Source organism: Copadichromis virginalis, linkage group LG8 (assembly GCF_057382275.1).
Source record: "Copadichromis virginalis isolate Kocher_CV1m ecotype Utaka linkage group LG8, C_Virginalis_male_GT1.1, whole genome shotgun sequence".
In the NCBI taxonomy this organism is placed as follows: Eukaryota; Metazoa; Chordata; class Actinopteri; order Cichliformes; family Cichlidae; genus Copadichromis; species Copadichromis virginalis.
Window position 1 is genome coordinate 17,833,775 of NC_140625.1, and position 15,168 is coordinate 17,848,942.

Sequence of the window (15,168 nt, forward strand, 5' to 3'; positions counted from 1 at the left end):
ATTTCACTCTTAATTATTCATTTAACACTGACTGGCCTATATTCAAGCCAAGTGAAAAGTCTGACACTGTGTTTTGAATGCCACTGCCTCATTCACAGTGATCTTCTGAAAGCACAAACCCTCATTATTTAAAGGGATTAAATGGTAAATGGTAAATGGCCTGTATTTGTACAGTGCATTACTAGTCCTTAAGGACCCCAAAGCGCTTTACACATCCAGTCATCCACCCATTCACACACACATTCACACACTGGTGATGGCAAGCTACATTGTAGCCACAGCCACCCTGGGGCGCACTGACAGTTTTCAGTTTTATTTGTCATATGCAAGTTAGCACAGGGTCAACATTTCAATGAAATGTGTTTGACGAGCAGCAGTCACTAAGCAGCATGATACAGTAGGAGAAAATATAATAAAACAAAATAAAATAATAAAGAAAATAGAAAAATAGTAAGGAGCAAAATATTAGAGAGACATGGTAAAAGAGAAAAGATGACTAAATATATATGTACAGTATCTATAAATATAAATATATGTACACTAGTGATTAAATAAGAAAATCTTGAAAAGAAATATGACGGGAGGGCAGATGGGATATTGCACAGGAATGAGCAGCAGAAAATTACAGTATTGCACTTTTAAATATAAATATCAATGACAATAAAGTGGAGTGACCAGTGCAGATTAAACAGAGTACTTGTGAAGCTGCAGGGTAGCTTCTGAGTGCTGTGTTGTGTGTGTTTAAGTGTTGTGGTTGAGGTGTCGTATGGCTTGGTGGTAAAAACTGTTTTTAAGTCTTGTAGTCCGAGCAGACAGGCTCCTGTAACGTCTGCCAGATGGTAACAAGGAGAACAGCTGATGTGCTGGGTGGCTGTGGTCCTTGATGATGCTGTGTGCTTTACGGAGGCATCGCTGGAGATAAATGTCCTGAAGGTGCTCTGCTGCCTTCACCACCACAAACTGTGATGCAGCTCGTCAGCAAGCTCTCAATTGCACACCTGTAAAAATTTGAGGTGATGTTGGCATTCGTGCTAAACTTCCTCAGCCTCCTCAGGAAGTAAAGCCGCTGGCGAGCTTTCCTGATAGCAGTGTCTGTGTGAAGGGTCCAGGAGAAGTCCTCAGTGATGTTGACTCCAAGGAACTTGAAGCTGCTGACCCTTTCGACCTTGACACCGTTGATGTGGATGGGCTGGTGTTCTCTGACTGGTCGTTCCCGGTAGTCCACTATCATCTCTCTAGTTTTGCTGATGTTGAGAGTCAGGTTATTTTCCAGGCACCACTCGTACAGCGCCATCACCTCCTCTCTATAGGCCGTCTCATCGTTGTCTGTGATGAGGCCTATGATGGTTGTGTCATCCGCAAACTTGATGATGATGTTGGACTCTTGTTTAGCAACACAGTCGTGTGTGAACAGGGAATATAGGAGGGGGCTAAGCACACAACCCTGTGGCGTGCCTGTGTTTAGGATGAGTGATGAGGAGGTGTGCTTACCAACTCTCACCACCTGGGGCCTGTTTGTGAGGAAGTTTAGAATCCATCTGCAGATCGGTGTTCCCACCCCAAGGTCGACGAGCTTCGTGGCAATTTTGAGGGGATGATGGTGTTAAATGCCGAGCTGTAGTCGATGAAGAGCATCCTTGCATATGTATTCCCTTTCTCCAGGTGAGTGAGGGTGGTGTGCGTTGCCAGGGCGATGGCATCCTCTGTGGCTCTGTTTGTCTGATAGGCAAACTGAAGAGGGTCCAGTGTGTCAGGGAGGGAGGAGCAGATATGACCTTTGACCAGCCGCTCCAGGCACTTCATGATGACGGATGTCAGTGCAACAGGACGGTAGTCATTCAGACAGGAGACCACTGATTTTTTGGGAACGGGAATGATGGTGGATGCTTTGAGGGACGTGGGGACCACTGACTGCCTCAGGGAGAGGTTGAAGATGTTGGTGAACACCTCTGCCAGCTCGTCTGCACATACTCTGAGTAGCCGGCCTGGGATGCCGTCTGGTCCTGGAGCTTTGTGAGGATTTACCTTTTTAAAGGTCCATCTCACAGCTTCTGTTTTCAGAGTTAGAGTTGCAGCCTCACTGTCCTCCTGAGGGTAGAGGATCTGCTCTCTGTTGTCTGCGTCAAAACGAGCATAGAAGTTGTTAAGCTCATCTGCAAGAGATGCAGTGGGCTGAACACTGACTGTGTTGACCTTCTTGTAGTCGGCGAGGCTGCCGGACACTGGCGCCACCGGGCCCTCTGACCACCACCAGTAGGCAACGGGTCAAGTGTCTTGCCCAAAGACACAACGATCGAGACTGTCGGAACCGGGGCTCGAACCGGCAACCTTCCGATTACAAGGCTTGAGCCACGATCGCCCCGGAAAAACATTGCCATGTCTCATGATTCTCAGTTTCTGCTGAGCCATTCAGACGGTTCAACTTTGGCATAAACAGCATGACAGCAATAGTTCAAGCTGTGCTGATGGTGTAATGGTGTAGGTGATATTGTCTTGACACACTTTAGACCCCTTACTACCAACTGAGCATCATTTAAAGGCCATGAGAATCGTTGCTGACCATGTCCGTCCCAGTAAGTGTCCAATCTTCTGATGTCTGCTTCCAGCAGGACAGCACATTATGTCACAAAGCTCAAATGATCTCATCTTGAACATGAAAATGAGTTCACTGTGTTCAAATAGCCAGTGGCTGGTGTAATGTGGTGGAATGGGAGATTGGCTGTGCAGCAACTGAGTCTCTGAGGCATGTTTCCAGCATCTTGTTGAATCTATACCATGAAGAATTAAGGCAGTTTTGAATGCAAAAGGAGGTCCAACACAGTACTGGCAATGTGTTAGATAGGAAGTGGCTGCTACCTATTTTCACCATAAATGTCACACAGCAATACTTCCAGGGTGTAAAGGGTTAAAACAAACAGACCTTTTACATCGAGAGAGAGAGAACAAGTGGACCAACAGTGAGCAGTTTTTAAATCTATTTATAGAGTGAACAGTTCTTACTAGCACAAAGGGATATGGCAGCCAGGGCCTGATTGCAACTCTTTAGTTAATTATATAAGACGATGTTAGCAAAAGGGACACATAGAATAAGATGGTTAAAAAAAACACAGTCTTTGAAATGTCGTGATTCAGTTTTAGTTTCTGATAATCATCATTTAAAAAAATAACGGTTTGTACAATAATTAGAGTCTTTGAACTAAACACTTACAGTCGTTTGTGTGTGTGTGTGTAGACGTCTACAGCGACGGTGAACATTGTGGTGACTGACGTTAATGACAACGACCCGCTGTTCGATACTTCCCTGCCAGTGAACCTCACTGTCATTGAGGAGCAGAAACACGCCTACGTTGGACAGGTTAAGGTAAGATTAGACACACACACACAGAGCTGCACACAACACACTCTAAATCATTTGGAGAGAAGCAGCCTGCATGACCAACCTTATTTCTCTCACATTCCCACATCACTGTTCACTACATGTTTTTGAATACATTTAAGCACTCACTGCAATTAATATTTGTAGTGTGTGAACAGGTATAATTACAGCAAGTTTGCATGCTAATGTGTTCATTTTCCACTCGTTCCTGCCTGTGCATTTGTTCAACCTTTTTAGTTTATTTCCTTACACTAATCCTTTATTATAATGATGAGTCATGAACAAACAGACAGTTTAGATGGGACTTTATCTCAATCTATCAGAAACACTGATTCTCATGCTCAATTAAAAACCCAAACACAGCGGTACAGCAAGATTACTTTTTTCTGTTATTTCTCTAGTGGCTCACACCAGTGTGTTTGAACTGGTTGCACAGCTCTCGTGTTATTGTGACACAAATCATCATATCTGAATCTAAACCATGTTTCGTCTCATTTCTTCAGTTATAACTGCAGATTCATTGACCTTTCTGTTTGTCACATGTTTCATCTTAAAATGTGTTAATTTGCATCATGCAGGCTGGCTTTTTTGTCCCCAGAAAGACGGAAGGATCCCACAATATGACTGTGTAAACAGATTATTGTCCCCTCAGCATAAGTACATGCACGCGCACACGGATTCACAGAGGCTCTAATTGAATTTAGCTCTTATAATCTTTCACAACAGGGACCAAAGACCACTAATGTAACTTCTTAAACTGTGGTAGCTTTGTAATTAGGATTGTTATTATGCTCATAGGACTTTGAGTGCATATTGCAGGTGGAAGGGGATACAAGGAAATACGTGCATGTCCTGTGGTGCAAGTGTGTGGAGTAGTGTCTATTAGGATTGTTACTGTACACAAAACCTTACAGAAAATAGGGAACGAATACAAACTGTGTGTAAATCCAAATATTCCCTGTTTAACCCTTTAGAGCCGATCGGAGCGGGAACGCTCTGTTATGCGTAACTATTTTTAAATCCCGGTAGCACTGCAACCACGTAAGCTAGCGCAAAAATTTTTTTTGCATATGAAACCGGAGGAGTTGTACTTACATATTGTGCCATCAGCTTGTCCTAGGTCACGGTTTCCTTCCACATAAAGCTTTGCAAAAACTGCATAAAAAGCGCTTGCAGGAACAAAAACATAATATTCCAGAAACACGCTTTGCTGGTCCGATCAGCTGTTCAAAACACTTCCTACGTTGGAATAGACGTCAGCGCGAACTTTTGCATTTCCGCCATTACCTGGCCGAAACCGGAAGTGACGTCATTTTCGCGGAAATGTAGTCGTTTTTGCGATCAGGGCCTCAGGGCCTATACTGCTCTTTTTAAAAGTTATCTTTGACTTTATGACTTTCTGTGTCGTTTCTGGGATGCTTAGGACTCATATTGCACTGCTGGAAATAGTTTATTTTGATGCATATGCTGCTTTTTTGCAAATTTGCAGTATAATATTTATTTTCGTTTTTCCTGCAGTGTATAAAAATTGGTGTATTTCAAAAATAAAACTATGAAGACACTCAAAATAAATTTCCTGTGGTGGGAAACTATTTTGTGCAACTTTTTTGTATTTACAGTTTTGAGGGATAAGCCTCTTAAATTTCTCTAACTACAAATATATGTTAAAAAATCAAAAACGATTTTCAATTTTTTTGTAGTTTATTGCACTTTTTTGCAATTTATGTAATTACTATGCACTTAATGAATACATATTATTAAAATCTGGGCTATAATGGTTGTATTGATGTATAGCAACTTGAAATGCTCCCAAAAATGGCTCCACAGCATGTAAAAATATAATATAAGCTCTGGCGGACTTGGTTCTATGGTAGGTCTTAAAGGGTTAAAAAAATGCACAAACCATCAGGTAAAAGCACCAACGATGGCACTAAGACCTTTATGAAGTTTCAACCAACTTGCAGTATTTATTTTCTTTCTTTCTTTTGCAACAAGAAAAAATAAAACTGAGACTAAACATGTCCCAATAAAGTACAATGGTTATGTTTTTCTTTTGTTTGGGGTTTCTTTTGTTTCTTTATTGGAACTCAACTTGGATGAGAATTCTTGGTTACATTCCCTTTATTTTTCCTGTGTTTGTGTTAAATCAGTAGCATGAAAATTATCTCTAAATCTGTGGAAAATCTACAAAAACAACAACTTAGTTAGTTGGGTTTAAAGGACGAGCTTTGCTTTCACCTGTATCAGCACTCTGGTCTCCACTTAGCAGAAAGACTCCTGGACTTGTTCCAGACCTAATAATGGACTTATGTATTCCCTAGACAGGGGCCATGGGTAAATCTGACACTTTGATAGGCTCTGATCTTTAAAGATGCTCACTTGGTTGCATGCTTGCTTGGATTTGCTCCAAGCTTAATTCATAAGCTTTATACAGCGATGTCAGGGGGTCTTTGATCAGCCTGACACTTTGCCAGGTTCTAAATGTTAATCACGCTTCTTTGCTTCAACACAAGGACTTCTCCTGAGATAAATACATGGCCCTTGTACACCCTTATCCGGGACTTTGAACAAGTCATACTTTAACAAGTTCCAAACTTAAAAACTTCAATAGTGTTTCTTATTTGGACCATCGGGCACAATTCCAACCCTTATGCCCCGAAGAGGATATCTCATTCCAAGCATTCCAGATTTTTACTTTCACTCAGATCTTTGGCCATGTTCCAAATTCAGCATCCAAAAACCCACCCTAATCTGTGGAGAGGGCACTTGAAAGAATTCCAATCCTGAACTTCCTCCCTTTCAAGGACCCTTGGATCTATTCCAAACCAAAACAGACTATGTGATCCCTCAGTGGGCTGATCAAGGCACGACTCTGGGCCACATTCCAAACCAGGGTTCGTAGCTGTAAGCATTAAAAAGATTTCCGGAAGAATGAATAGACCTGACCTTGGTTTGCTGATTCTAGTAGGTAAATGGGAACAGGGGAAGATGTGAAAATGCTTGGATGGCAGGAAGAAGTGGGAGAACCACAGTAGGGAATAAAATGTGGGATGCCAGAGCTAAGAGCCTCGTTCTTAAACTGTTTGTCATGAATTTAACACATATGGTTAAATAATTGCTTAGAAAAAGGACAGATTGAGTGAATTCAGTTTGTTGCTGTTTTAAAAAGCCCCAACATGAACTGAATTTTCATTATATAGTTGCAAATGGAAGCAAATACCTCACACTTTTAAAGCAGGCTGTTTTAAAGCAGGTCTGTTATACTCCTTCTAGCACCATATTTTCATTTCTTGAATTCCCCAAATTTACTTTGCATGGTCCACAGTTAAACATATCTATCCATCCATTTTCTTAATATTCCTGTCCTACTTGGGGTTGCAAGGAGCATGGAGCCAGCCTGAAAGCAAGGCAAGGAGGTATGAAACTCCCTGCTATGATGTAACAGTACTAACCACTGTGCCTCCCCAATTCAAAATAGAGACATCACTATGCCAGGAATGTAGTTGTCGGTACCAGTACCAGGAATAGATGTTTGCCAAGTTGTCTACAAACATAAGAAGAGATGTAGATTTGAAGAATAAAGTACCACCTTCCTGAGTGCTTATTGTCTGATATTCCAGCTCTATCAGCAACGCATAATGTTAGACACAGCCTCATAGTGAGATGCATCATATCAACTCTTAATCAGTTTACAGTTCGGTCTATCCATCAACTGCAGGGTTAGGCAGTCATCCTGGGAGGTCTTTCTCAGCTCTTCAGCCTGAGAGAGGGGAATACATCAGTGAAATGACCTGCTACACTGTTGGCTGTTCATTACATGATTACCTGTCGCTGTGTGACTGATAACTTTCTGTGTACTGTCAGTGGAAATGTGTCGCACAGAAACTGGCTCGGCCATTTATTGTAAATTGTTTTAAATTGATTGGTAAGAAAAACATCATTTAGGGGTAAACTTTTAGGAAGTAGGCCACACATTATCGATATCCCTTTAGACTGTGTACATGACTGTGCTACACCTCCTTAAAACTATCAGTTCTGGTTTAATATGGCACCTCATAGCCAAAAAAGCTGACGAGAAACAACAGAAAAAGAAGCAACTCCACAAAAGCTCACTAGAATACATTGTAGTAATGAGACGACTAGCAAGGGCTTGTCTGTATAGTAACTAACCTACTTAGAAAAGACCTACATGCTGTTATTATACCTGAAATAAAAGAAATGCACTCAGAGACAGATTAATAATATCTCAGTAATCGAGTTTCAGTTGCAGGTACTTCTTTTAGGAATTAAGTTAGAGGCGGAGGTGAGAATGGGATTAAAAAAAAAACACACAAAAGGGGGGGAACTGAAAGAAAAGAAGCCTGTGCACCTGAACATGACAGGCAGAACTTGTGAATGTAGAGAGAATAGTTCATATTTCAGGCTTTAAGGTGTGTTTTTTTTTCTGGAGTCGGTCTCTGTTGAAAAGCTTCCTGCATAAGGTAGCTGAGACATTAATTCTATTGTGGTCGTGGCTTTTAACTGTCTGGCAATGTAATTACGCTTAGATAACTGTGAGAAAGACATCAAGGGAGGGATAAGACACGAGGACAGAGAGCAAAAGAAGAGGCAGAATAAAAGCAGAGTGGAAAGTCACGCTCATTTTGGATACGCAAACCTTCTGCAGCAACCAACTCTGGGAACTGCAGCCATCAATATGTTTAACATCAGGTGATTAATCAATGTAAATGATTCAATCCAGCGTGTAAAATGTTGTGACAACTTTACTGTACTGTACTTAAAGGTGAGTTTTAGGGGAAATGTTGTCAGTTAGCCCCAATGATTTACATCATTACAGCTCAAACGGTTTGGTTTTTTTTTTTTTACATTTCAAATTTATGCAAAAATACATAGCGACAGTCAGGGGCCCTTCTTCTTCTTCTTCTTTCACCTGGTCGCCACAGCAGATCTTCTGCCTCCATCTCCCCCTATCCCCTAGCATCCTCCTCTCTCACACAAACCTTCTGCATCTCCTACTGTCTATCTGCTCAATGTTCAACATCCTTTGTCCTGTGTGAACCCCCTCCCCTCCAAAAAAACCCCACAACTCAGCCTTGCTTCTCTAACTTTGTCTCCAAGAACACTCAAGGACTCTGAGTATACAAAATCTTGACAAAAAATTCTCTTTTTAGAATTATTTGGAAATACATTGCAGATGGAGAAGACTGGTACCACTTTGCCAATGTCCAAGATGCTTTGGCCAGATTAACTTAATAGAAAAAAACAGGGGTTTAACCCATTATAAAAAGTATAACAATTTTCAATTCTGTCAGTATCTAATGCCACTGCCATTTTACTCTTATGGAAGCAAAAATATTTTGGACACTAAATGCTCTTAATCATTGTCGTATAAATTTAAAAACAATTACTTTTTTATTATAGTACAGAATCCTAATGTAGTCAACAACTGCTTACTTAGAAATACTCTCAATATGACACAGCGATTAACAGGCGTCATAAAAGTAACAAATGTTTTAGAACTTGTTTAAATCTAAAAAAAATGTATTGTTATGTTTTAGGCAAATAGCAAACTGGATTTATGTTTTTAGTTTGCTTTAGTTTATTTTTACACAGGCATGTTGAGTTTCCTGTTTTATTGTGAAGTTCTGTGTCTTATGTTAGTGTGTCTGGTTTTGCTTCCCCTTGTCTCATCAGCTCTGATTTCTCCCAGCTGTGTTTCTCTCCTGCCTCCTATTCCCTGATTACGCCGTTGTGTATTATAAGCCCTGTGTTTCCTTTTGCTTGTTGCTGGTCCGTCTGTGTTGTCTCCCCGAGTCTCCCCGTGTTTCCGCCGTATGATAGTTTCATGTCAGTTTTGTTAGTTTCCTCAGTTTAGGTTTCTCTTAGTTTCTCTGTATGCCCTTCTCGGTTCCTCCTGCATCCTGTTCACCTCAAAATAAAGCTCAATCTTCGCATCTATCTCAGTGCCTGCGTTTGGGTAGCACCTCTACATAGCCTGCCTTGCCAGCCGTGACATTAACAATACGATTCACCACAGCCTAAGCCAGTTTTGCAATACCCAGACCTAGTTTTTAATCATTTAAGAATTTAAATTTAAATTTAAGACGGTATACTGATTTTTTCTCAAGTGAGAAATTGATCAAGCACACCATTCAAGCATTTAAGCTAATTTTTCTGAGCTGATTTCAATTAAAGGCCTTGTGTATACTGCTGGATTAACCATTACATATCATTATCAGTACTGTTAGTTTATGGCATAATGTGACATAAATCTTACATTCGTTAATGACCTAATAAGCACTACAATCGTGCTTGTACACAGTAAAGACATTTTGTCACTTTTGGATAGCGCCAGGCTCATTCATTATCCTTGCATTTTTTTTTGCTAAGCTAAGCTAATTGGTGGGTTTTACAGCTAACAAATGACTGTGTGGTATTAGTCGTTTGTCTAATTCTCCACTACATTTCCCCCAAATGTTTAAGACTAACAATTTACTTCATTTGCACACACTAAAAGTAAGTAAAGAAAATAAGCACACACACTTTGTCCACGTCTCCTCGTTTTTAAGCTATAAAATTGCATTTTTCTACATTCTCGCCTTTTTACCTTCGCTCTCTCATTTATTTTCCATGTCTCACTTCTTTCACGCCTTTCTTCAAACAACATGGGATAATCATCCAATATGTGGATGCTCTATTAAGTTTCTAGCAGTTTTACCCCCAGATAGTAATGAATCACTGAATACGAATCACATCAAGAGGACTTCGTTTTTCTTTGAGTCTTCATAACACTGACAAGATGGAGTCTAATTTTCATTAATTCTAATAGTCGCTGTGTGAGATGCGATGAAACTTTAATGATCCAAAATTGGGGAAACAGACAAAAATGGGTCACTGCATTAGCAAGTAGTGACTGGAGTACAGCAAATGAGGTAGAAGGTAAATATGATTTGAGTAATGGGGGTTAGATGAAGTTATTCAACTGACAATGTTGACAATATTGCAATTAAAGCCTTTACATAAGGATTTTCCTCTCATTAAGTAAAGATGTATGGCCCCTGTTTGTTGTTTGATTTAGTGGCTATTTTTTTCAGAGATCATTACTAAATACTATTCAATTGTAATTCTAGCTTTTTACAGGTTGTTTTATTCTAGCAAGTCTTTAAGCTTTTAAAAAAGGGAAGGTTTACACATTTGCCTTCAGCCTTACACTGTTTGGGGGGGTTTTGTAACCCAAGAACCATTTGCTGGTTTCACACAATAATTGCTGTCAACCCAGCTGTACTTTTAAAGTGGATATAAAGTCAAAGTCAAACTTCATTCAAATCATTCACAATAATGCTCAACATTGTTCAGTTTAACACATAAAATACAGAAAAATGCTCTCACTTTTTAAGTTAATTTCAATTTTTATTTATATTCTGCTTCACAGAACCTAAAACATAAAAATAAAAATCAACCAAAAGCAAGTTTAAAAATATGAGTTTTTAGCTGTTTTTCAAAAGCGACCATGGAGTCCACAGATCTCAGGCTCAAAGGGAGAGAGTTCTACAGTCTGGGGGCACAGTTACAAAAGCTCTTTTGTTTTCAGCCTCGTGTGTTGGACAACCAGCAAGCCCTGGTCACATGACCTCAGGGACCTGCTGGGCATGTATGGATGTAAAAGTTCACTGATATATGTTGGTGCTTGTCCATGCAGAACCCTGAAAGTCAAGGTCAAAACCTTAAAGTGGATTCTGAATTTAACGGGGAGCCAGTGCAGCTGAATCAGCAGGGGCGTGACATGGGAGTACTTGGAAGACTTGGTCAGAAGCTTTGCAGCAGCGTTCTGAACAACTTGCAGACGCTCCAAAGAGGCTTTACATAAACAAGTAAACAAAGAATTACAATAATCCAGACGAGATGAAACAAATGCATGAATGACAATTTCTAATTCGGAGCGCGATACAATGGACTCAGTTTAGCAATGTCTCTCAAGTGATAAAAACAGGAGCGGACCAGAGATTTAACATGAGCGTCCAAAGTCAGAGCTGAGTCAATAGTAACACCAAGGTTCCTGATAGAAGGTTTGGCAAATGTAGCAAGTGGACCCAAGTTTTTCCATAACACTAGGTACAATTTTTTCAGGAGCACAAACGAGGACTTCAGTCTTCTCCTCATTTAGTTGAAGAAAGTTTCCAGCCATCCAACCTCTAATGGAGTCTATGCACTTATGCAAAATCTGTAGCTTGGGAACATCTTGGGGCTTAAAGGAGATATATAACTGAATATCATCTGCATAGCAGTGGTACAAAATGTCCTTAAAAGTGCTCAATAAGTGCTGAAGAAGAAGTAAAAACAGCAAGAAAAATAAAGGCCCCAAAACTGAACCTTGTGGCACACCATAGGCAAGAAAAGTAGAAGAGGAACTGTACTTAGAGATAGCCACAGAAAGGATCATTCATGCAAATAGGATTCAAACCAGTCCAAAGCAGCCCCTGATATACCCACCCACTGTCTCAGCCTGTCTAGCAGAACATGATGGTCCACAGTATCAAAGGCAGAGGTCAGGTCCAACATCAACAGAACGGAGCATTCTCCTGCATCACAACTCATCAAAATGTCATTGGAGACTGTAAGAAGTGTAGTTTCAGTAGAGTGAGCTGTACGAAAGCCAGATTGGAATTTATCCAGAATGCTGTATTCATCTAGAACAGCTATAAGCTGCTTAGCCACAACCTTTTCCAAAATCTTAGCAATGAACGGTAATTTTGAAATCGGTCTGTAGCTACTGAGAAGAGAAGCGTCAAGCTTAGGTTTTTTTTTAACAGTCGGTGAATGACAGCATTCTTACAATAAACAGGGACCTGACCAGAAACCAGTGAGGTATTGATAAGTATTGTGAGCACACAGGGACCAATAGACTGAAAGACAGTTGGGCGATTTCGGCCTACAAGCATGTCTCTTAGCAGGTGCCATTTTGGGATCCTTATAAACACAGCATAATATTATGTTGAAGCACAGGACGTATTACTCTGCGAGGCTCCTGACTACAGTAGCTGTAATGCTCCTACAATCCGTCAAGCAGTGCAGCTTCGTAACTTACCAAAGTCATACTAAAACATTTTGACTGATTTTTCAGGGCCATGTATCACATAGAATCAGTTCGAGGTCAGTAAGCACAACCAGAATTGATACATAAGGCGTACTGGATGGTACTGGAAGGCGCACTGTCAGTTTTTTGAGAAAATTGAAGGATTTTAGGTGCGCCTTATAGTCCAAAAAATACAGTACTAACTTTAATGTAGATGAGGCCATCTCTGACACATTACAGGCAGCAGTCCTGTCTGTAGCCACAATAACTTGTAACCACACAGCACCTGTACAGGATAGTTTTTGACCTTCAAAGGTTCTTTGTTGATGGCTTGCTTTAGGGAAGAGAGGGTGCATTAGGATCTGGAAACAGTGGATTATATAAGACTCAAAAAGCAGCTATATAGACACTGAAATTCTAAAAAAAAAAAAATGTTTTGCAATTAAATAATATAACATAGAGTAATATGCAAAGGTCTTGAGCCACCACTTATTTCTTTATAATTAGCTTCCAAAGAGAGTTTATTGTATTTTTAATATGCTCTTGAGCAACTGTTCCCCAGTTTTTCTGATGGTCTTTCAGAGTTTTCTTTGGACATTTGCTGCTTTTTCACTTATTTTCAGTCCAGTCATTGTACGTGACCATTTTCAGAAGAACCTCTTAAAAATCCATTTAATACTGACCTATTACTTTCTAAAACGTTACCCAACTCAAGGGATCTAAAAGTGTTGTGTCTAAACATGACAGGAAACAAATGAAAAGAGCTCATTTTAAATTGGATCTTTAGGTAGATTGGAAAGACAAAAGTGGCATGCCTGAAAAAAAAAAACAGAAAAGAAAAATAAAACAATCATACAACCAATTTTAAATCAGTACCTTGAGGCACTTGACTACTAGCAGCCATTTACACACATGTATATAATTTGTTTCTGTGGCTGAAAAAACAGAAATTGAGAAAGATTAACAGTCTGACAGCCATAAAATAGTATTTTTACACCAACAAGGTGTTATCAAAAACTTGGCATATCTTGGCATGACATACAATCTTGTGGAGTGATTGATTTGAAGTTTAGGGTTGATTTAAGGTTGAATTGCCATCACTGTACATCTGTATGTACAGAAGGAGTCAGGAAAAAACACTGTGTGGAGGCTTTTTCATGCATTCAGCTGTTGTATTTCAGTTCTTGTGTTTGGGATCTTGTCAAAATAAATGCAGAAACGTACAGTCAGATTTGGATCTACATCCAATGCCATGATTAGTAATATCTTGCCAATTCTCCCAAAACACTGCCAGTGCCATAAAAGCACACCTGGATAGAAAACACACAGTGGAGCACTATCAGTCATGGACAGGTATCCCCAGAGTGCAGACCGCAGCGTTATTAAAGCAGTGTGGGATCATCTCGACAGAGAACAGAAAAGAAGGCAGCCAGCATCCAGAAAAGAGCTTTGAAAGTTCTTCAAGACTGGAGAATTATTCCTGAAGACTATTTAAAGAAATTACAAGAAAGCTTGTTATCGAGTTCAGGCTGTGCTGAAGAATAAAGGTGGTCATACCAGATATTTACTCTCAAGCTTGATAGAGTTGTACAGCCTCTGGCTTTGCCTTATATAACGTATCTTTACTTCTGTTTGCACATTTTATTAAATTGCTGAACCTCTGCCAGTTTCACAGCAAAATACAAAGAGGTGAGGGGTGGCTCGAGATTTTTATGTGGCACTGTACACTTACCATCACTTAAGGGAGCTTTAAGGTTAGGACTTACTCTTACTGTAATTCGTGAATACATTAACATCCTTAAAATCATGCATAATTAAGCATATCAGCCTTTTCATCTGATACTTTCCCATCCATGTTGAATTTGTGTAACACAGATACCCCATCTGCACCTTGTGAGTGTCTTCTAGGGGATTTTCTGTCAGACATGTTTTCTCTTTATGCCCTTCCTTTTTTGGTTAAAACATAAGGCTGATTTGGGACTATGCTATGTGTCCCCATTGACTACAATGGAGACATACACTCTGTATACACTATATATAATGCTCAAAGCACTGCTGTGCTGTCAGTTTGCTAGCATGACTGTACAGTCTTGTTCCACAGTGTTGTTGCAAAGTAGGCAAAAAACACTTTGCTTTTTGTGTTACCTTGATCTCAAATTGATTTTGTCAGTTTTTTATCCTCATCTAAGAGTACAGTTATTAATAGCCGATAGTTGTCAAGGTATTACCTTCATTGAAAGAGAATTTATCCAAATTGAATCTGACAAACTACTAAATTTTTACCCTCAAAGAGCCCATTGAAGTTCTGGAAGAAAGTTGGTTCTGACAGAGCTAGACTATAGGATCAAATCAGCAACACTGAACATGTAAACAACAACCATAAGTAAAGCAGCCATCCTGAGAATACCCTTTGATAAACAGACTTTCATACAGGGCTTCAAATTTATTAGTTCTGCCATCTAGAAAAGAATGTTTATATGCCCCTGGAATCCTTCTGGAATTGTAAGCCAGATGGTAGAAGAATAAGGTGTGCCCACAGCCGTGAGTGTCTATTAACCCTTACCTTCAAAGTGCATCACAACGCCACCTTCAACCAAATTACTAAGAGGTGTACTTGTGATCAGTGCACCCTTGGCACCTTTATTCAGGACTTCCAATCTATGGAATGGATTGCAAAGTAATTACACAAGGACCACAGGAAAAGAGACTGTGCATAATC

At 40.0% G+C, this 15,168-nt stretch overlaps 1 protein-coding gene across 1 annotated transcript in view; it reads left to right on the top strand.

Moving 5' to 3' along the window:
- Positions 1-15,168, top strand: part of LOC146703150 (protocadherin-15-like) — a 230,776-nt gene that overhangs the window by 121,321 nt on the left and 94,287 nt on the right. Inside the window, exon 20 of the mRNA XM_085466271.1 lies at positions 3,233-3,361. Within this exon, the coding sequence (XP_085322397.1) occupies positions 3,233-3,361 (129 nt within the window). The remainder of the gene's footprint in view (positions 1-3,232; positions 3,362-15,168) is intronic.